Source organism: Nerophis ophidion, linkage group LG04 (assembly GCF_033978795.1).
Source record: "Nerophis ophidion isolate RoL-2023_Sa linkage group LG04, RoL_Noph_v1.0, whole genome shotgun sequence".
Classification (NCBI taxonomy): domain Eukaryota; kingdom Metazoa; phylum Chordata; class Actinopteri; order Syngnathiformes; family Syngnathidae; genus Nerophis; species Nerophis ophidion.
This window is the reverse complement of record NC_084614.1, coordinates 67,481,995-67,506,440: the sequence shown is the minus strand read 5'-3', so window position 1 is coordinate 67,506,440 and position 24,446 is coordinate 67,481,995. Positions and strand designations below refer to the sequence as shown.

Sequence of the window (24,446 nt, the reverse complement as noted above, 5' to 3'; positions counted from 1 at the left end):
TTCCCAAAAGTCCAGTACCTCGGGTTTTGTTGGTGATCCGTTCAAAAAGGTCCGGCAAAGACCAAATTGTACAAAAATCGATACAATTTTATTTTTCACAAGAATTAACACAATAAATATTAAGAGAAAACCCATTGTATGGAACATAAATATAGTTTTATATGCATAAGACGATGCAAAAATACATTTACATGTTTCATTCCAATTTGGCCTTTTACTGATTACCGGCCTAGTGGTTAAAGTGTCCCCCCTGAGATCGTAGGTCGTGAGTTCAAATCCCGGCCGAGTCATACCAAAGACTATAAAAATGGGATCCTTTACCTCCCTGCTTGGCACGCAGCATTAAGGGTTGGAATTGGGGGTTAAATCACCAAAAATGATTCCCGGGCGCGGCACCGCTGCTGCCTACTGCTCCCCTCACCTCCCAGCGGGTCAAATGCAGAGAACAATTTCGCCACATCTAGTGTGTGTGTGACAATCATTGGTACTTTAACTTTTTGGGGGAAAATGACGATGAGTGGTGAGGGAGGAGGCACCAGGAGTGCATCGCGGACGCCATCGATTCTCCGAATTCTTTCATGCATTCAGAAGTGATTCTTGATCTTTTTTATAATGACTCGTGTCATATCTAAAAAACACACAAACCCTTCAGCACTTTACAGCACGGCACGTCACACTGTCGCGATTTAGCAACCCCACAATTTACGCAAAAAAAACCAAAAAAAAAACCATAAAAATACACCTTTTAAAAGTGGTGGCGGAAAATTTTAATTAGATGAGGATCTGGAAATGTGGAAAAAGTGGTGTTACATTGTTCACATTACAAATGGCCTCAGTAGAAGACTGAAAAAACGAATAACCATAAACACAACCCATGACCACTTTCTGCCCAATTCTTTTACATTTTGTCGCATTTAATGGTAATTTCAGCGCTGCTAAAAATGTCAAATGTCTACTAATTGCTGTTTAGTTTTTGTGTGGAATCCCCCTAAATTCATGTTAGAACATGTTTTATGCGCTTCCCTTGGTTTCATGAACATGAGGTGGAGCGGTTGACTTTCATGGTAGGGTCCCTGCGCCCTATGTGGGCGCGGACAAGCACGTTGCTAAGCAGCCAGGGAATCAACACCGCTAAGTCTTGATTAGGCAACGTCATTGTTGAGCTGGGCCGTGCTTTGCTAACAGGTGGGTGGTGAGCCAGGCCGAGAGGGTGGGGGCGCTACACGGGGTGTGGTGCGCTATGGGAGGGGTGGCCTTGTGTGCTATGTGGTTTATATCGAAGCCAGCTGTTGGTTTTGCTTTTTTTTAAATATATCAACCGTGTCCATCGTCACACTCGGCTGCACAAGATGTTCCTACAAGTCACGTAAAGCGCACGCCTGGATCCGTCATTGACAATCACGTGTTTGGCGTGGGAGTTCATCTTCCTCCCATTCTTCCTCAGCCTTCCGCGGCAACATACAGTTTTTTTCTCGCCTCCTGACCTATTGATTTGCTCCGGTAGCAAGAAAACAGCTATGACAGGAGCTGAAAACCAATGAGTTTTTGCACTCTGCAGCTCCCCGGCTGTGTGAATACTGTTGTACGATCGCCCATGAAGTAATACTGCATTGCAACATTCACGCATGAGGTTTTATTTGGCAATGAACGGTAACTTAAGTGTGTGTTTACAAATAACCCCTGGGACTTTTTGCAACCAATCAGCTAGGAGGATAAAAATAAATTGTAATAAAATAGAATTACAGAAATATTAAAGGATAAAATACATATACATTTTTTTATCTAAAAAAAATCACTAATAAAAATATTAGCAAATTGTAAATTGTACAATAACTAAAATAAAATTTTAAACGAACAATTGAAAATAATAATGTACAGAATATTGAATTGGATAATAACAAATAAAATCTGCACTAAAAAATCAATTAAATATTTTCTTAAATTAAAAAATAAATCACAAATACCAAAATCAAATATACATCCGAACACAATAGTGCACAAAATGTTGAATTGTACAATAATAGCTCAAATCTGCACCAAAAAACTCAATAAGATATTTCTTTTAAGCCAAAAAACAAAAAATCCGATATAAATATACAAAACATATAATAGAACATATTAAATTGTACAAAAACGACTAAAATATGCACCAAAAAACTCAATAAAATAATATTTGGGATCTAAAAAAAATAACAATATTAAACATCCATCCATTCATTTTCTACCGCTTATTCCCTTTGGGGTCGCGGGGGGCGCTGGCGCCTATCTCAGCTACAGTCGGATGGAAGGCTGTGTACACCCTGGACAAGTCGCCACCTCATCGCAGGGCCAACACAGATAGACAGACAACATTCACACTCACATTCACACACTAGGGTCAATTTAGTGTTGCCAATCAACCTATCCCCAGGTGGATGTCTTTGGAAGTGGGAGGAAGCCGGAGTACCCGGAGGGAACCCACGCATTCAGGGGGAGAACATGCAAACTCCACACAGAAAGATCCCGAGCCTGGGATTGAACCCAGGACTGCAGGACCTTCGTATTGTGAGGCAGATGCACTAACCCCTCCTCCACCGTGAAGCCCAATATTAAACATATAATTTAAAATAATAATGAACATAATAATTAATTGTAAAATAACAATTAAAATCAGCACTAAAAAAACTATTAAATATTATCTTAAACCTAAAAAAAATCCCAAATAAGAATATCGAACATACATTTTGAATTGTACAATAACAACTAAAATCTGCTCCAAAAAACTAAATACATTTTTTTAATGAAAAAAAAAAAGAAATCTGATACAATATATTAAACATAAAATACAACATAATAGTGTAGACAATATTGAATTGTACAATACCTAAAATCTGCACCAAAAAACTAAATAAAATATATTTTTTTTTAAATCTAAAATATCACACAAATAAAATTTCAAACATACAGTAAAACATAATAATACACTGACTATTTAATTGTCCAATAATAACTAAAATCTACACCATACAACTCAATAATATACATTTTAGATTTTTCATCTTTTCATCAATAACAATATTTCCCCTCAGGGATTAATAAAGTATGCATGTTTCTGATTAAACAAGTAATTGAAAATAATAATGTACAAAATATTGAATTGTACAATAACAAATAAAATCTGCACTAAAAAAATTTAGTAAATATTTTCTTAAATCTAAAAAAAAAAAAAAATCACAAATAAAAATAACATACAATAGAACATAATAGTGTAGAGAATAATGAATCTTACAATAACTAAAATCTGTACCAAAAAAACTCGACTGAGCTTTTTAATATAAAAAATATATCACAAATAAAAATATCAAACATACAATAGAACATAATAGTATGCAGACTATTTAACTGTACAATAACAACTAAAATCTGCACCAAAAAAACTCACAAAAATATTTTTTTTAAATCTAAAAAGAAAATCACAAATAAAAGTACTACAGTAAACATACAATGGAGCATAATAGTGTACGGATGACAGAATATTGAATTGCACAATAACAACTAAAATCTGCACCAAAAAACACAACAAAATAATGTTTTAGATAAATGAAAAAATCACAAATAACAATACCAAACATACTACAGGTGGGTTGCAATCATGTAACCTAGAGGCACACCCGGGCACTTCTGTGTTTCAGGTGATGGTTTAGAGCCCCATTAGGCTACTGTTTATTTCCCAGCATCAGTGCAGATTTGGCCATTTTTTGAGAGATTTAGAGGCAAATATATAAACGATCATTAAACAAATATTTAAAATGGAATGAAATGAATTCATACACTCTTAAGAAAAATATTTGTTCAATGATTTAAGCCATTTATCATCACCAATACGTTACTGCTACCTCAGTTGATACTTATGAGAGGAAAAGATTGGAGGCACATCATGTATTTACATCTGGAAGTCCACAAATTAAGCATTAATCCGTGAAGGACAGAATTGGAGTACTTAACATATTTGATTGACATAACGAGTGCTGTGCTGCTGTGATTGTGACGCTTATGAGAACAAGGATAATACATTTGTTTGCAGTTGATTTTTGCTTCAAATATTAGTTTAATCTACAATTCATGTATGCAGTTGTTTTTATGATGTGAAATATATGATAGATAGATAGATAGATAGATAGATAGATAGATAGATAGATAGATAGATAGATAGATAGATAGATAGATAGATAGATAGATAGATAGATAGATAGATAGATAGATAGATAATACTTTTTGATTCCTTCAGGAAAGGTACCTCGGGAAAATTTAAATTATTTTGTCTCATTATGTAGCTGTATATGTCCCTCTTGTTAAGCATACATTTTTGCTAGCGATACCAAGATTCAGTATATGCTGTTGAACATAAGAGTGGTTTATTAATCTAGTTCATTAATACTATTAAGGACATTTTCTTAATGCCAACAAATACCAACAATTGCTATAATGTGGTCATTCATGTCAAATAAAGCACTTTGCTTTCCTGCACCACAACAACTAAGCTTATAGTTTCTGTTATGAAAATGGACAATGAAAATATGGTGGATTGGACCAACAATCACAATATTTATTACCATAACTTAACACAATGTTAGTTTATTTGACCAACCGGGTCTTCATAGTCATATTTAGGCATAGCAGTCGCAAAAGAACAGAAACTAATGTGATCTATTGTCCTTTCTTTACGTTTAGTTCTGCTCTCAAACACTTGAATGCATCACAAAAAGTTTCTCAGACAAATCAAATTTTCAGACAAACATTTTACAAAGTGGTCCAATTGTATTGCACAAGATTATAAGTGATATTTAAAAAAAAAAAAGAACATTTTCTTAGACGCACAGGAGCAACTTCTTTTTGGACTATATGGGAGCTATTTCCTATCCCTCTATTTCAGGGGTCGGAAACCTAAAATGTTGAAAGAGCCCTATTGGACCAAAAATACAAAAACAAATTTGTCTGGAGCCGCAAAAAAAAAATAAAAGCCATATTAGATACAGATACTGTCATGAGATATACATTTTATTATGAGGACTTAAAGGAAACTAAATGAGCTCAAATATAGCTACGAATGAGGCATAATGATGCAATATGTACATACAGCTAGCCTAAATAGCATGTTAGCATTGATTAGCAGATTGCAGTCATGCAGTGACCAAATATGCCTGATTAGCACTCCACACAAGTTAATAACGTCAACAAAACTCACCTTTGTGCATTCATGCACAGCGTTAAAAGTTTGGTGTACAAAATGAGACGGAAAAAGAAGTGGCATAAAACACGTCTTAGAAAGTCGGAGAAAGTTGTACATGTAAACAAACTACGGGGAGTACAAGGACCGCCAAAATTAGTAGGGCAAAACGGCGCTCGCCAAAATATTTGAATCAGTGAAGCATGTTTAATAAAAACAGTGTGCTTTATAAGAATTAGGGAGGTTTGTGTCATGTTTGTCCTCTGACAGAAACTATATTAAAACAAAAGATATATTCTTTATATTTTATCCCCCTCATCTTTTACCATTTTTCATACATTTTTGAAAAAGCTCCAGTGAGCCACTAGGGCGACGCTAAGGAGCCACATGCGGCTCTAGAGCTGCGGGTTGCTGACCGTCGTTCTATTTGAATGACTGGAACCCCCAAGATCAAAATAGCAATACGACATTTTCTGGTCAAACTCTGCACTCATTCTCACTTGTTTTAACGTGGCCTAGTGGTTAGAGTGTCCGCCCTGAGATCGGTAGGTCGTGAGTTCAAATCCCGGCCGAGTCATACCAAAGACCAAAAAATTGGGACCCATTACCTCCCTGCTTGGCACTCAGCATTAAGGGTTGGAATTGTGGGTTAAATCACCATAAATGATTCCCGGGCGCGGCACCTTTGTTGCCCACTGCTCCCCTCACCTCCCAGGGGGGCGATCATGGGTGATGGGTCAAATGCAGAGAATAATTTCGCCACATTTAGTATGTGTGAGACAATCATTGGTACTTTAACTTTAACTTTTAATGCTACGCTCAAGCTGCTTGTCCAACAAGTGAATTAAGCCGCAAAGAAATATAACAGATTTGAAGTCCCATGCAACCTTCCTATAGAACATAATAGTGTACAAAATATTGAATTGTACAATAACTAAAACCTTCACCAAAAAACAAATATTTTTTCAAATAGAAAGGCTGCACCAAATGATAATATAAATACATTCAATAAAGTCAAATACAAATAAGGCAACAAGAGAAGTATCCTACACTTCTCTTTTGTAAAGTAAATCTGAATAGCTGATATTGGCATCTACATCTACTATATGATTTGCCTGAGAAGCTGAACAGGACAAAAAAAAAAAAAAGAAATAGAAAGTCTTTAGTCAATCAAACTACAGTGGGGCAAAAAAGTATTTAGTCAGCCACCGATTGTGCAAGTTCTCCCACTTAAAATGATGACAGAGGTCTGTAATTTTCATCATAGGTACACTTCAACTGTGAGAGACAGAATGTGGAAAAAAAATCCAGGAATTTACATTGTAGGAATTTTAAAGAATCTATTCGTAAATTATGGTGGAAAATAAGTATTTGGTCAACCATTCATAGCTCTCACTGATGGAAGGAGGTTTTGGCTCAAAATCTCACGATACATGGCCCCATTCATTCCTTCCTTAACACGGATCAATCGTCCTGTCCCCTTAGCAGAAAAACAGCCCCAAAGCATGATGTTTCCACCCCCATGCTTCACAGTAGGTATGGTGTTCTTGGGATGCAACTCAGTATTCTTCTTCCTCCAAACACGACAAGTTGAGTTTATACCAAAATGGATACATGGATGATACAGCAGAGGATTGGGAGAATGTCATGTGGTCGGATGAAACCAAAATAGAACTTTTTGGTATAAACTCAACTCGTCGTGTTTGGAGGAAGAAGAATATTGAGTTGCATCCCAAGAACACCAAACCTACTGTGAAGCATGGGGGTGGAAACATCATGCTTTGGGACTGTTTTTCTGCTAAGGTGACAGGACGATTGATCCGTTTTAAGGAAAGAATGAATGGGGCCATGTATCGTGAGATTTTGAGCCAAAACCTCCTTCCATCAGTGAGAGCTTTGAATGGTTGACCAAATACTTATTTTCCACCATAATTTACAAATAAATTCTTTAAAATTCCTACTATGTGAATTCCTGGATTTTTTTTTCAAATTCTGTCTCTCACAGTTGAAGTGTACCTATGATGAAAATTACAGACCTCTGTCATCATTTTAAGTGGGAGAACTTGCACAATCGGTGGCTGACTAAATACTTTTTTGCCCCACTGTATCTACAATAGAAAGTCTGATAATAACTAAAAACGTTAAACAATAATGATCATACAGGAAAATAGAGTTCATTAAAATGTTATAAATATCACCAAAAATAGAAAATACAAATTGTTATAAATTATTTTAACTTGTTTTTTTTAATTTGCAAGTAATTAATTAAATGTGTTTTGTAAAGTTAAAATAACAATGATAATATAAAGAAGATGTCAATGTCTCAATCAAACAATAAGATACAAAGGTTTATTGTAGAATAATAATAATAGTCTGGCTAATTTATGCTTTTGTGCCGTGATTGATCACTGTAACTATTTAATTAACACAGAGCAATCAGAAGAAAGCAGGTGATCTGGACGGTGTGGCGAAGTTGGTAGAGTGGCTGTGCCAGCGATCTGAGGGTTACTGGTTCAATCCCCACCTTCTACCTTCTTAGTCACCCAGGTTGTGTCCTTGGGCAAGACACTTCACCTTTGCTCCTGACGGGTCCTGGTGAGCGCATGGCAGCTCCCGCCATCAGTGAGTGAATGTTTGTGTGAATGGGTAAATGTGGAAATACTGTCAAAGCGCTTTGGGCTCCTTAAAAAGGGGTAGAAAAGCACTATACAAGTACAACCCATTTGCCATTACTTAAAGACACAGGAGTTCCAATCAGGTTTGTATGTAAAATGCTACGGAACTGGGTTAGGTAGTTCCATTAAACAAACGAACAGTTCATTGCAAACATCTAAATGTTGTTTTGGAGGTTTTATGGTTGATGTTGCATCATGTTTCCTGCCGTTGGCCTCCATTCTAGCCAAGTCGGAGACAGCATGAATTAATAGCGAGGCAAAGACAGGGTGACCCATTTTATGGCGGCGTTGTTGAACTGTGAAGTGCAGGCAGGAAAGAACAGATTGAACGCCGCCGCCACCACTGCACCTCATCTTAATTGAAAGAATAAAGGAGAGGAAAATTCTTTGGAAGTGAAACAAACGTAGGCCGCCACTGAGAGGGCGAGGCTGGCGCGGGGCGTGGTTGATGCAGTGAGCGAGAGATGCTTGGGGGAGGTGTGGAAAGGTGAGAGAGGGGTGTGGTGTGTTGCTGGACAGACAGATGGAAAGATGGGAGGGGAAGGGTGTTGGCGGGCGGGGAAGGAACGCGGAATCGGCGGATAGCTCCTAGTTTCCATGGCGACGCAAAGGCCTTTCCCGCCCACTCTGTCTCCCCGATGCCTCTCTGCCTCACCCACTCCCTCACCTCTTTCCACGCTAATTTTCCCTCATAATCACCAGCGCTGTCATCTGCCACAGCTTTCCTTTCTCCAAAAGGTCCTTAAAGCAAACTAAAGTGTGCTCTTTTAGCCGTGCTTCTTATACGCAGGATCGCCTGTGTTGCAACCTCCATGTTTGCAGCCCAGCCTCCAGAAGAAACTGCGCCACCCGATAAAAAAAGGGCGTAGCGCAGGCTCCGCCCTCTCCTTCTCGCCCAGAGCCAAGCCACGCTCAACTGAACTGGACTCAGGCCAGCTCTTCTCCTGGAATGGAGATGGCTGCTGCTCCCTCTTGCTTTTTTACCCCCACCCCACCCGCCACTACCATCAAGCCTTTTTCTTTCCTTCTTTCGTTCTCTTTCCCGTCTTTATCCTCTCTGCCTGCATCCCACACAGCGGCCATTGTTTGCCCTTTGAGTGACACGCAGAAAAACCACGGCTCGGCATCCAAAAACCTGATGCATGTTGGAAAAAAACAACAATATTTACGCGAGGAATGATGAGTGTCAGTGGGGGTGTTGACATGTTTTTCACGTTAAACTTTTAAAGGCCTACTGAAATGAGATTTTCTCATTTAAACGGTGATAGCAGGTCCATTCTATGTGTCATACTTGATCATTTCGCGATATTGCCATATTTTTGCTGAAAGGATTTAGTAGAGAACATCGACGATAAAGTTCGCAACTTTTGGTGCTGATAAAAAAGCCTTGTCTTTACCGGAAGTCGCAGACGATGATGTCACAAGGGTGAGGGCTCCTCACGTCCTCACATTGTTTATAAGGGGAGCCTCCAGCAGCAAGAGCTATTCGGAGCCAGAAAACGACAATTTCCCCATTAATTTGAGCAAGGATGAAAGATTCATGGATGATGATATTGATAGCGAAGGACTAGAAGAAAAAAAAGGCGATTGCATTGGGACGGATTCAGATGTTTTTAGACACATTTACTAGGATAATTCTGGGAAATCCCCTATTGTATTGCTAGTGTTTTAGTGAGATTAAATAGTACCTGATAGTCGGAGGGGTGTGTCCACGGGTGTCTTGAGGCCAGTGTCTGAGGGAAGTCGACGGCAGATACAAGGACGGCGCAAACTCCGCAGATCTCCGGTAAAAGGCGACTTTTTAACACAATTTTCTCACCGAAACCTGCCAGTTGACAAGTGGTCGGGAACCATATCCGCTTGACCGCTCTGATCCATAGTAAAGCTTTTCCTCTGGGAATTTTACACAAGGAATCACCGTGTGTTTGTGTGGCTAAAGGCTAAAGCTTCCCAACTCCATCTTTCTACTTTGACTTCTCCATTATTAATTGAACAAATTGCAAAAGATTCAGTAACACAGATGTCCAGAATACTGTTTAGTTGCGCGATGAAAAGAGACGACTTTTAGCCGCAAATAGTGCTGTGCTAATATTTCCTGACAGTCCGTGACGTCACGCGTACACGTCATCATTCCGCGACGTTTTCAACAAGAAACTCCGCAGGAAATTTAAAATTGCAATTTAGTAAACTAAACCGGCCGTATTGGCATGTGTTGCAATGTTAATATTTCATCATTGATATATAAACTATCAGACTGTGTGGTCGGTAGTAGTGGGTTTCAGTAGGCCTTTATTGGGGGTGTTGATATGTTTTTCATGTTAAATTTGAGGATTAATCGATACATCACATTGCATCATATGTTTGTAGTACAGCAGTAGTTTCATATACATCAACTCAAACTGCAGTTTTCAGTTTTCCTTGTCCTGTCAGTATTTTACAATAAAAAGTACTCTTTGAGGAAACATTTTTATAAAGTTTAAAGATAAAATCTAAATGCGACTAGAATAGCATCGCCATGTTACAAGAATACAACTTGTAGTAATAAAGAAAGAAAGTAGACATTTTTTTTTTGTAACATTGCGGAAATTACTTTGTAACATTTAGGAAAAAGTGTTTCACAATGAAAAATATCTATTATGTTATGAGAAACAAATCAGCATCTATTAAGAAAAAAGTCACAATTTTGGAAAAATGTAACAAATTGTAATGTTAAAAGCATTATGTTCTAATATGGAGAGAAAAAGTTTTCGTGTTCCAAGAAAAACATTGTCAATGTTTGAGACAATTAAATCAAGGTATGGGGGGGGGGAAATGTGACGATATGTCACTTCATTTCTGTTTGGGCTTCCTTGTTTTGTGTTTACTTCCAATCAGTACTCTTGTTTTGTTTCTGTTTCCTGCTTGTCCCGCTGAGCGCTGTTTTTTCCCCCTCACCTGGTGCCCATCAACAGGAATTCATTTATGCCAGACTCGTGCACTCCTTAGTGCTGGAGAATTGACTATTGTTTGTAGAACCTACAAGCACGACTGCTTCTTTCTGTTTATGATATTAAAAGCATCTTACCTGCTCGTCGCTCTCCTGGTTCCTGCATCTTGGGCTCCCCACTACTGCAGTCATGCGAGTTTGCAACAGAAAAAGCAATACAATTACTGTTGGCAAAATATAATTATAACAATATGAAAAAAAAAGTCACACTGTTGTGGGAATAGCAGTTATAAATTTTCCACAAATAAAGTCCTCGTATTACACGAAGAAAAGTTGAAAAGTTACAAGAAAATAAGTATTTTTCGGAGTATAAATCGCTCCGGATTATAAGTAGCACCTGCCGAAAATGCATAATAAAGAAGGGAAAAACCATATATAAGTCGCACTGTGAGATAGGCGCCAGCGCCCCCCGTGACCCCGTAAGGGAGAAAGCGGTAGAAAATGGATGGAAAAAATGTAGTATAAGTCTAGCTTCACGGTGGCAGAGGGGTTAGTGCGTCTGCCTCACAATACGAAGGTCCTGCAGTCCTGGGTTCAAATCCAGGCTCGGGATCTTTCTGTGTGGAGTTTGCATGTTCTCCCCGTGAATGCGTGGGTTCCCTCCGGGTACTCCGGCTTCCTCCCACCTCCAAAGACATGCACCTGGGGATAGGTTGATTGGCAACACTAAATTGGCCCTAGTGTGTGAATGTGAGTGTGAATGTTGTCTGTCTATCTGTGTTGGCTCTGCGATGAGGTGGCGACTTGTCCAGGGTGTACCCCGCCTTCCGCCCGATTGTAGCTGAGATAGGCGCCAGCGCCCCCCGCGACCCCGAAAGGGAATAAGCGGTAGAAAATGGATGGATGTAGTATAAGTCGCCTTTATTGGGGGAAATTTATTTGATAAAATCCAACACCAAGAATAGATATTTGAAAGGCAATTTAAAATAAATAAAGAATAGTGAACAACAGGCTGAATAAATGTACGTTATATGACGCATAAATAACCAACTGAGAAGGTGCCTGGTATGTTAACGTAACATATTATGGTAAGAGTCATTCAAATAACTATAACATATCGAACATGATATACATTTACCAAACAATCTGTCACTCCTAATCGCTAAATCCCATGAAATCTTATACGTCTAGTCTCTTACGTGAATGAGCTAAATAATATTATTTGATATTTTACAGTAATGTGTTAATAATTTCACACATAAGTCCTTCCTGAGTATAAGTCGCACCCCTGGCCAAACTATGAAAAAAACTGTGACTTATAGTCCGAAAAATACGGTAGTAATCTTTAAAGAATAAAATCATAATGTTTGGAAAGTAAAGTCACAATGTTATGGGGGAAATAGTTGAAAGTTGTAATTCTATAGGGAAACCATCTTAACCTGAATGAAGTCGGAACATTACGAGAAGAAAAGTTTAAACTTTATGAAAAAAAATACTTTTTGGCAAGAATAAAATTGGATTGTTACGAGACTAAAGACCATAATTATAAAGAAACAAGTCGTAATTTTATAACATAAACATAATTTTGGTACTCGCATCAAGTCGTAAAAGTATGAAAGGAAAAGTAGAATTATTGCAAGAAATCGCAATATTGCACAGTTGTAGCGATTCTCAAGTTTTTGAGAAATTTGCATTTTTGTTACATGATAACTTTCTTTTTCGACTTTGACCATTTGTACAATGATTTGTTGCAGAGGTTTAACACCTTAAATCAAATCATAGAAATATCACTTTCTTAAATTTAATTTTCCCTTTCCTCTCCGTTCTTTTCAGCAGGCCAACATTGGTGACGAGCGCTCCTACCCCAAAGTAAAGACAGAGTTTCCATCCATTAAGGCCGAGGCGTCCTCACCGCAGCCCTGCACAGCCGAAGACCAGACCGAGCCTGTGGACTTGTCTCTCAACAAGCCGCGCTCCTCTTCTGTGGCCACGTCCACGACTAACACCACCGTCAACCCTGCGCCAGGCAGCGCCGTGACACTGCCTAGCCTATCTGCGACGCCTGTCACCTCGGCGGTACAGTCCATAGGCTCTATGGTAAACATCGCCATCAATCTCTTAAAATGTACGTTAAGACAAGGAATTCAATGAAATGTTTCGGTCTAGGTTCTGTCCCCGGGGTCCATTTTGGCCACGCAAGGCGCTGGCGGACAGCAGATCCTACACGTCATCCACACCATCCCGTCAGTGAGCATGCCCAGCAAAGTGGGCCAGTTGCAGACCATCCCCGTGGTGGTGCAGTCCCTACCGGTGGTATACACCACCATGGCAACCGATGGGGTGGCAACCGCTGCCATCACGGTGCCCCTTATAGGAAGTGATGGACGGTCAGAAGGCACAGGTAAGAAAAGATACTTTTTACCCCTCAGTTTTTCCCCCCGATATTTTTCAGTTATCTCATACACATTAAAAGTTGTACATATGGTGAATGTGATCCGGTTTCCTCTAATCATTTGAGACAGTGTTGTTCCTCTTCTAATATTTGATGTCCTACTTAGAGTAACTGACTCGAGTAAGGTCTGTGATTCCACAGTTTTCCAATGAGTCCCTTAACTTCAGTCGGTAAATCATCTGAGTCAGTTCTGTTTCTGGTTGTGCAATGACTTGGGTCAGTGGAATAAATCAGCAAAATCATCTGATACCCCTTTTTCACTGTAGCTTGTTCAGAGCAGGTTCAAAGTACGTTTTTAGAACTTCTGTTTTCCATTGATCAGGCAGGTGCTGAACAGGAGTTGTTTTTTTTGGTTCAATTCTGGCTTTTCAAAAGCTAAGGGGCGAACCATTTGCATAAGGAAGTGAACTTATGCGGCCATCGAAGAAGGTGGTATTGGAAACGTTGTTGCAGTATTAAGAAGGAAACAGCATGTGCGTGGTGGCATTGTTGTCATCATTGATTATTTTGATTATTCACAGATCGGAGGCATAACCCCTTGTGACCTAATGACACAACTACCTTAGAAAATGGAAAAGTAAACAGGTGTAGAGTCGGTTCGGGGCCAACCAAGTCGAACAAAATTAGCACCAGCACAAAAGTTTGCTATTTATTCCAATGAGTCCACAGACTGAGTGAGTCAGAATCAGCAAAGACTGCTGTGATTCGGTTAGTCCGCTAACTCGAATGCGTGAACCAATTCAAATGACTCATGTTTTCCAGGGGAGTCCCATGTAATTCCATGAGTCTGCTCACTGTCCAGAAGACTTAACTAAGACCTCGGATTCCCAATTCAGCAGTGGTAAAAAGATTCGGATCATTATCTCTAGGACAGTGGTCCCGAACCTTTTTGTAGCTGCGGACTGGTCAACGCTTGAAAATTTGTCCCACGGACCGGGGGGGTTTCATAAAGAAATACAATCATGTGTGCTTACGGACTGTATCCCTGTAGACTGTATTGATCTATATTGATATATAATGTATTTATTGTGTTTTTTATGTTGATTTAATAATAATAAAAAAAAAAAACTTTTTATTTTATTTTTTAATTTCTTGTGCGGCCCGGTACCAATCGTGTTTGGGCACAACTGCTCTAGGATATTCAGATTTAAGAGTTGTTGTGAAGAAGTGTCATGACTTAAAGGGGAACTGCACTTCTTTTGGAATTTTGCCCATCCTTCACAATCATTATGAAAGACATGACGACAGATGGATTTTTTTTTACAAGGCATTCTGACTCGTAAAAAAAATTCCTCTTACAACGAAGCCAATTGGAGTATTAGGAACTGGTCGAGGGGGGACCCCGGGATGCAGAAACGGCAGGCAAGTTTGAATAACAAAAGGGAATACATTTAATCAGTCCAAAAAGTGCAACGAAAAACGATGGGGCAAAAAATGCACACCATGAAAACTAAATGAAGCCGGTTCCTCAGTGGTTGGCAGTGGAAAAGCCGGGACGCACTAATGCTCAGGGAAAAGGTCTCTACTGCCTCAGGGAGGCTAGAAAATAAAAATATAACAAGGTTAGGAAATAGAAGAATAAGGAAAGTCAACATACAGGTCTGACAGGGCGAAGCGGGAGGTGCAGTATCAAAAATGAACCGGCAAGGACCAGTTGTGGGTGACGAGCTTATATATATATACTCCTCTGTCGATAATGGTTGCAGGTGTGTCGAGTGTCCGCCCCTCGCTGGAGGCTAACGAGCTGAGGAAACAAATCACAACGCCGAATTGACTACCATGTGTCCTTATGTTTACATCATCAAGTGGTCTGCCGTTTTCTCGTTTCCCTGGACCTTGGAAGTCTACTGTAGATCATACTTTAACTTTTTTTTTTAATAATGCCTCTCACCTGGACAGGAGAAGGCTGAAGACGTATTCTAAAAAGTTGGTACACTTTGACAGCCAATTTAGACCCATGAATGGCGAGAATGGTACAAAAAGACGCTTGGTCAATCCCCCCTTCCCTACTCCAGTTTCTCCGTGTGGATTATGAGTCATTATTCATCTAAATGGGAATATATGAACATCCGAGCAGACATTGTACAGTAAGTGATGCTTTGTTATGTGTGTTGGCTCTCGTGAAGTCTGCAGTGAGTAATAATCAGTGGTGAAGAAAAACAAAAAAAGAGAATGTTGTTATATGCTTAAAATGATCACAATACATAAATATTAAATTTTGTTAGAATGTGCTTGTTACTACATTATATATATATACACTTACATCATGTATATAATTATACTTTAATGGTGTTTGGGTCTTTTTTTAAGGGCTTTATAGGCAGACTAGAGCGGCTCCCATAGGCTCAATTGTAAGCTGAATTTTGATCCAATTTCTTTAATAGTTAGAATGAATTTAAAAATATCCATCTGTCATAATGATTGTGAACGATAGGCAAAATTGCTAAAAAAGTGCAGTTCCCCTTTTAAAATATTCAATGATATGTGTCAAGGCGTGTCATCACGGGATCTGACATGCTTTTTTTTGTCCGAACAAAGTTGTTGAATAACTACCCTATCTGTCATTTGGTAACTTTTATCTGCACCAGTGCTTGTTCCTCAGCTTTGGTTAATCAGTAGCTCGCCTTAAGACCTGAGGTCCTGCTTTACAAGGTTTATAGTTAATGCTAGAATGCAATCGAAGGCACAAAAATAGACCTCAAGTCAGAGAATATAGATTATATCCATGGATATACGTCACAATGTATTTATATTACTGACTCATCATTATATTATTAATCATTGTAAAAGGCCGTAACAACCTTTTCGACTATTAAAAGAAGTTATATCAATACATAAACAGTTACTACTCAAAGCAAATGAACAACAAACACTTTCTGGCCTGCTTTCTGTGTGAGGTGAGTCAGCAGTTTAGCAAACCTTTTATCTCAACCAGGTTAGAGACGTCTTGTTTTAATCTTAATCTGACACATGATTAAAACAATTTTTCCAACAATTTAAGGTTGCCTGACAAAACAGCGACTAACAAGTCAGCAAAAACAGTTAGCTGAGCACTGAGCGTGATAGCCTGCTATTAACAATATCGTCCATCCATCCATTTTTCTACCGCTTGTCCCTTTCCGGGTCACGATGGGTGCTGGAGCCTATCTCAGCTGCATTATTTTCAGTAAATACTGAGTCGTTTGTGTGGCATTTTTTATGCTTGTGGTGCTTTGGTTTTACTTCCTAATTCATTACAACCCTAAAAAAGGTATTATACTACATCAGGGGTGCCCATTACGTCGATCGCGAGCTACCAGTCGACCACGGGGGGTGTGTCAGTCGATCTCCAGCCAGGCTTTTAAAAAAAATAGACCTAAAAATTAGTGATCATCAATCTTCACCAAGACGTCACTTAAATGACATTCACGGTACCGGAGGGTCTTGTGAGATGACGCTGGCTGCTGCAAGATCATTATTATGAAAATATGACCGAGAGGAAGGCGAGAGACACTTTTTATTTCAACAGACTCTCGCGCCGTACCTTCCGTCAAAACTCTAAAGGCCGACTGCACATTTCCTATCTTCACAATAAAAGCCCTGCTTCATGCTGCCTGCGCTAACTAAATACAGAGTCTCGGAAAGCTGGCGTGCACAAGTGATGTGCACGCCAGCTTTCTGAGGGATCGCTTGTGCACGCCAGCTTTCCGAGACTCTTATTTTGTTAGCGCAGGCAGCATGAAGCAGGGCTTTTATTGTGAATATAGGAAATGTGCAGTCGGCCTTTAGAGTTTTGACGGAAGGTACGGCGCGAGAGTCTGTTGAAATAAAAAGTGTTTCTCGCCTTCCTCTCTGTCATTTTTTCATAATAATGAACTGGCAGCAGCCAGCGTCATCTCACAAGACCCTCGGGTGCCGTGAATGTCAATCAAGCAAGCTACGGAATTTGCCGTCAATGTTTTTCTTGTAAAGTGTATGGGAGCTGGATGAATTAAATGCCATAAACCGGCGTTATCATTATTACTGTCTGATTCCAATCAATGCAAGTCATCAGAATCAGGTAATACACCAACTTATATTCTTGTCTTTGTGAAACAAAGACATCTATATGTGTTACACATGTTTGTATTATCATTAAACACATTTAACTTGTTTACAAAAATGTGTCTTTCATAAATAAATAAATATAAATGATATATATAAATGAGGTAGATCCCCTCGAGTTGGTCAATTGAAAAGTAGCTCGCCTGCAGAAAAAGTGTGGGCACCCCTGTACTACATTATTACTTGAGACATGGAATCAGCAGTTAGCTGATAGCTAGCTTGCTAGCTTGTTTTTAGGATCAAGTGAGTAAATAATGCACGATTATTAGATAGGTCATTCATTATTGTGCAATGTTTAGCTGCAGGCAGTTTCACATTTTTACTGCCTAATAAGGTGTTTTTAGGTATTTTTTTGTGAAGTGCTAAAGGATGCACTGCAAAAAATGAAATGTAAGTAAGATTAAATATCTCAAATACGGGTGATATTTGCTTATTTTCGGTCTGGTAAGATAATTTTTCTAACTAAGCAGATTTTATGTTTTACTTGTTTTAAGGGTTTTGGCCCTAAATCAGGGGTAGTGAACCTATGGCTATAGAGCCAGATGTGGCTCTTTTGATGACTGCACCTGGCTCTCAGATAAATCTTAGCTGACGTTGCTTAACACGATAAGTAACGAATAATTCCTCTGGTAATCAGTGTCAAAAATAACGTTCAAAATACAAAACATTCTCATGCATTTTCATCCATCCATCCGGTTTCTACCGCACCTGTTCAAGAAGTCGCATTAATGGTAAGAAGTAGTTTATTTATTTTTGGTTAGCCTCTGAATAACAATGTTATGAAAAAGAATAAGAGACTTACTATACTCTAAAAATGTTGGTCTTTCTTAAAAATGCACGCATATAGTTGTATTCATCCCATCCCATTTTCTACCGCTTATTCCCTTTTGGGGTAGCAGGGGGCGCTGGCGCCTATCTCAGCTACAATCTGGCGGTAAGGCGGGGTACACCCTGGACAAGTCGCCACATCATCACAGGGCCAACACAGATAGACAGACAACATTCACACTCACATTCACACACTAGGGCCAATTTAGTGTTGCCAATCAACCTATCCCCAAGTTGTATTCAGTGTTAAGAAAATAAATTATGTAGCTCTCACGGAAATACTTTTAAAAATATTTGGCTTGTACGGCTCTCTCAGCCAAAAAGGTTCCCGACCCATGCCCTAAATGATCTCAGTAAGATATTACAGTTTGTTGCTGATAATTTATGACCTATATTGAGTAAAACATGCTTGAAACTAGAATATCAACTGTTGCAAAGCTGTGTCATCAACACTCACAAGTATAAAACTACTTTTTTAAAGTAATAATTTGTAACTTCAAGCATGATAAAAAAAATGATGCCGAGCGCATATCATTATGTCAAGATAATGGCACTAGCATGTACTTCATTTAAGAATATTTTTCAACATATAGAGCAAAAAGGTCTCATTTGTTTTTCTACCAAGAAAAGGGCAGTGAAGTGAATTATATTTATATAGCGCTTTTTCTCTAGTGACTCAATGCGCTTGACATAGTGAAACCCAATATCTAAGTTACATTCAAACCAGTGTGGGTGGCACTGGAAGCAGGTGGGTAAAGTGTCTTGCCCAAGGACACGACGGCAGTGACTAGGATGGCGGAAGCGGGAATCGAACCGGCAACCCTCAAGTTGCTGGCACGGCCACTCTACCAATTAAGGTATTTTTGGGTTCATTGAGGTTAGATAATTTGACTTGTTTTGGAGAGTCTTGACAAGCCTAATTTTCTTGTTCTATTGGCAGATATATTGGCACAATATCATGGGAGGGGGGGGGGGCTTGCCCACATATGCGGGCCTCTCCAAGGTTTTTGATAGTTATCATTGTCGACGTCCCACTGGGGTGAGTTTTTCCTTGCCCTTATGTGGGCTCTACCGAGGATGTCCTATCTTCTCTTGAGCCTGAACCGTTGCAGCAAACTGGGAGTCATTGTAAACATTACATGGGACTCTCACTGTGCTTTTTGAAGTTGAATGAAGGTTTCTCTGCCTCCTTCTAGGTAGGTTGGTTAAAGACATCTCTTTTGACTTGTTATAAAGCTGTCCTATCTTGTCTTGAGCTTGGACGTCCTGTAAGACAACTTTTTAACAGTTTTCTGAGTTCAAACTGGAGATGCCTTCTCCTCCAGTGGCCATTGTTGCCCACAAACATGCAGATGTTTTTACTGTAAGTCCTGCTGCTGCCTGGCAAGACTTCTTGTCTTCATCGCTCAGGTTGAATGTCATGCCTTCATTCAGAAGAACATCTGTAACACCGGGGGGGCATAGCTCGATTGGTAGAGCGGCCGTGTCAGCAACTTGAGGGTTGCAGGTTCGATTCCCGCTTCCGCCATCCTGGTCACTGCCGTTGTGTCCTTGGGCAAGACACTTTACCCTCCTGCTCCCAGTGCCACCCACACAGGTTTAAATGTAACTTAGATATTGGGTTTCACTCTGTAAAGCGCTTTGAGTCACTAGAGAAAAGCGCTATATAAATATAATTCACTTCACTTTGTGCAGCCCTTTGAGACACTTGTGGTTTAGGGCTATATAAATAAACATTGATTGAGATAATTTTGCTTTGTTCAAATAAAATACCCCTAAGTTTTGTATTTTTTTTTCTTGTTTTTGAACACTGTCTTTTTGCAGTGTGGTAGTATCAATTAGGTAAACATGAGGTGTGGTTAGTAGTGTTTGGGTGTCTATTTTGAGCCAAGGTGTCTCATACATTGGAATCTAAACCTGAAATGCAATGACTACAAGTTGGATATAAATTTCTGACATATAAACTGGCAGAACGCCCTTAGAGATGGACTACAGTCACCGACCGCAGCTAAGGAGTAACATGGAGTCCATACACATGTCCCCTATTGAAAATGTATTTTAATACATATTCATCCTGTGGATGGCACTACCTTATCTAATCGGCCATAATTAAGGAAAGTCGGTTTTAACATTTGAGCCCTGATAGGACGTCTTAAAAGTGGAGCGTGTACAGAAGTATCCAAGTTTTGTTTTAATGGGCGGCGTCGTAGTAAGAAGGGGAGGAGTCATTGTCTCCAGGGACAAAGGACACTTATTTTCACTGTGTATGAGAAAGACTACTCCCATCACCAACACACACACACACACACACACACACACACACACACACACACACACACACACACACAATGTCTTGCACCACTCTTCTTTGTTTTTAGTGCACCTCATTTGGTGTCCTCCCATGCTGAGTGGACTTTGTTTGGTTTCTAGGGTGGGACACTTGCATAGGAATTTCCAATTGACACTAATTATTTTATTTTGGTAACGTTTTTGTGTCGTTTGAGGGTCGCTAACTTGCCACGCAGCACAAAAATTGTTCTCAGAATACCGTATTTCCTTGAATTGCCGCAGGGCATATAGTATGCGCCTGCCTTGAATTACTGCCGGGTCAAACTCGCTTCGCAAAATAATTAGCGCATGCTTAGTATTACCGCCTGGTCAAACTCGTGATGTCACGAGTGACACTTCCCCTGTCATCATTTTCAAAATGGAGGAGGCTGATTTCAATACTGGTAATTTGAAATCGCATAAAGCGAAGAAGATTAAGAGCTATTCAGTAGGATTTAAGGTCCAAGCTTACATCACACTCAAATTTTTACTGCATGCCTATGGTAAGTGCCGGAGTGAGAAGAGGTTTTAAAATAATTAGAGCATGCTTACTTTTACCGCATGCCTTTTGTAAGCGCAGGAGTGAGAAGAGGTTTTAAATTAATTAGCGCCCCGGCGGCAATTCAAGGAAATACGGTAACTGTCATTACACAATCAAAAGTGAAATAACTTTATTTTTGTATGATCCGTCTTGTAGTACAAACCCTTACTCGTGTAAGGTAACGTATGATCCATCTTGTAGTACAAACCCTTACTCGTGTAAGATAACGTATGATCTACCTTGTAGTACAAACCCTTACTCGTGTAAGGTAATGTACAATCCATCTTAGGGTACAAACCCTTACTCGTGTAAGGTAACGTATGATCTATCTTTTAGTACAAACCCTTATTTGTGTAAGGTAACGTACGATCCATCTTGGGGTACAAACCCTTACTCGTGTAAGGTAACGTATGATCCATCTTGTAGTACAAACCCTTACTCGTGTAAGGTAACGTATGATCTATCTTTTTGTACAAACACTTATCTGTCTAAGGTAACGTACGATCTATCTTGTAGTACAAACTCTTACTCGTGTAAGGTAACGTATGATCCATCTTTTAGTACAAACCCTTACTCGTGTAAGGTAACATACGATCCATCTTGGGGTACAAACCCTTACTTGTGTAAGGTAACGTATGATCCATCTTGTAGTACAAACTCTTACTCGTGTAAGGTAACGTACGATCCATCTTTTAGTACAAACCCTTATTCATGTAAGGTAACGTATGATCCATCTTGGGGTACAAACCCTTACTCGTGTAAGGTAACGTATGATTCATCTTTTAGTACAAACCCTTACTCGTGTAAGGTAACGTATGATCCATCTTGTAGTACAAACTCTTACTCGTGTAAGGTAACGTACGATCCATCTTTTAGTACAAACCCTTATTCATGTAAGGTAACGTTTGATCCATCTTGTAGTACAAACTCTTACTCGTGTAAGGTAATGTATGATCCATCTTTTAGTACAAACCCTTACTCGTGTAAGGTAACGTATGATCCATCTTGTAGTACAAACTCTTACTCGTGTAAGGTAACGTACGATCCATCTTGGGGTACAAACCCTTACTCGTGTAAGGTAACATACGATCCATCTTGGGGTACAAACCCTTACTCGTGTAAGGTAACGTTTGATCCATCTTGTAGTACAAACCCTTACTTGTGTAAGGTAACGTATGATCCATCTTTTAGTACAAACCCTTACTCGTGTAAGGTAACGTATGATCCATCTTTTAGTACAAACCCTTACTTGTGAAAGGTAACGTACGATCCATCCTGGGGTACAAATCCTTACTTGTGTAAGGTAACGTATGATCCATCTTTTAGTACAAACCCTAACTTGTGAAAGGTAACGTAAGATCCATCTTGGGGTACAAACCCTTACTCGTGTAAGGTAACGTATGATCCATCTTTTAGTACAAACCCTTACTTGTGAAAGGTAACGTACGATCCATCTTGGGGTACAAACCCTTACTTGTGTAAGGTAACGTATGATCCATCTTTTAGTACAAACCCTTACTCGTGTAAGGTAACGTATGATCCATCTTTTAATACAAACCCTTACTCGTGTAAGGTAACGTATGATCCATCTTTTAGTACAAACCCTTACTCGTGTAAGGTAACGTATGATCCATCTTTTAGTACAAACCCTTACTCGTGTAAGGTAACGTATGATCCATCTTTTAGTACAAACCCTTACTCGTGTAAGGTAACGTATGATCCATCTTTTAGTACAAACCCTTAGTTGTGTAAGGTAACGTACGATCCATCTTGGGGTACAAACCCTTACTTGTGTAAGGTAACGTATGATCCATCTTTTAGTACAAACCCTTACTCGTGTAAGGTAACGTATGATCCATCTTTTAGTACAAACCCTTACTCGTGTAAGGTAACGTATGATCCATCTTTTAGTACAAACCCTTAGTTGTGTAAGGTAACGTACGATCCATCTTGGGGTACAAACCCTTACTTGTGTAAGGTAACGTATGATCCATCTTGTAGTACAAACTCTTACTCGTGTAAGGTAACGTACGATCCATCTTGGTGTACAAACCCTTACTTGTGTAAGGTAACGTATGATCCATCGCTTTCATCTGCAACGATAGTGTTAAGCAAATTCTTTCCTTGCTTAATTTCTTTTAAATTAATTGCATAACTGTTTGGACAAAGTCCTATTAAGTAATGGTTGTGCAAGGCTCCAAATGGTGCTGGCTCTCATTATATGAGCATCCATTTTATTTATTTATGTCCAAATATAGGCCAAACTCCATCTCTAATTTCCTTCTTCTCGTCTCGGTTACAGTTCGTATTAAGCCGGGCTCGACGTCTCCGGTGGAATATCAGAGCGAAAGCGACGCAGAGAGCGGTACGGAGTCCGGATCGGCCTCCCTCAGCGCCCAGAGCCTGGACACAGGGTGAGTTCTCTCCCAGGATGTACTCCAAAGTCCAACTATATCTAACCCTTGTATATTACGCTGTGTTTGCTTTGGCACACAGTGATGGCTTCTGCTGGATTTTAAAGTGACATATCTAAAAGTTTCACACCTGAAACAATCCAGACATGGACTAAAGTGATTTTAAAAAGTACAGTTTATTTGAGCAATGACAAAAAACTTTATACAAGACAAGTGTGTCTCTGCTTACTTAAGAAGAAGCAGACTAAAAGTTAGCTTTCTCCGCACCTACTTGGGCGAGGCTGTGCTACGTCAACGGAAATTTGGGTGTGTACACTGAAGGTTAGCAGTAATCTGATGTGCGTGTGCGTTTGTGTAACTCTGTGTGCTGTCACACCCTATTTTCAAGATTGTTTTTGTTTTTTCCAATTTCTGTTTTATTTATGGATTTAAATAATATATTTAAACCAATTGACCCCAATGAAAAATAAAATGATGCAACATTTGCTGAAAATAAATATTAAAATATAAATGCATACTAAAAAGCTTGATTTAAAAAAAATAAAACATAATAGACAGAAGCTCTAAATAAAAACTAAATAATCTTTAAAACAATTTTTAAAATATGTGTATTATAAAATGAAATCAAAAATAACCAAATAAAATAAATTAGCTTTATCGAACTAATATAAAAAATAGAAAAAAATACTAACTAAATTAACGTAACAATTAAATAACATGCTAACCATACACACAAATTTATCCAAAACAAAATATATATATTTTTTAAAAATATTTCAAAAAGTACAACTTGATCACAATTACAAACTATAACAAATCATTGAATTTAAATAGAGCATTTGAAAAAAAAAGTTATTTAGATATGACTAAAAAAGAAAATATTACAAAACTAATTAACTATACAACCAACCATATTAAAGTAAATAATTAATATAATAAATAAAATAAACATTACAAAAAGCAAACAACTTATTATTAATTATGTTTTTTGTT

General features: G+C 38.9%; 1 protein-coding gene and 1 long non-coding RNA gene across 3 annotated transcripts in view; one reads left to right on the top strand and one right to left on the bottom strand.

Annotated features, from left to right (window-relative positions):
* The window catches only part of LOC133551784 (uncharacterized), a 95,808-nt gene that overhangs the window by 60,109 nt on the left and 11,253 nt on the right, over positions 1-24,446 (bottom strand). The window contains exon 2 of the long non-coding RNA XR_009806565.1: positions 10,946-10,989. This is a non-coding gene — a long non-coding RNA (uncharacterized LOC133551784). The remainder of the gene's footprint in view (positions 1-10,945; positions 10,990-24,446) is intronic.
* klf8 (Kruppel like factor 8) overlaps positions 1-24,446 on the top strand; it is a 117,207-nt gene that overhangs the window by 86,566 nt on the left and 6,195 nt on the right. The window contains exons 3-5 of one of the 2 annotated variants that reach the window (XM_061898862.1): positions 12,644-12,904; positions 12,974-13,208; positions 23,342-23,453. In XM_061898862.1, coding sequence (XP_061754846.1) covers positions 12,644-12,904; positions 12,974-13,208; positions 23,342-23,453 — 608 coding nt within the window. Of the gene's footprint in view, positions 1-12,640; positions 12,905-12,973; positions 13,209-23,341; positions 23,454-24,446 lie in introns of both variants that reach the window. The other variant, XM_061898861.1, reaches the window with a different exon arrangement.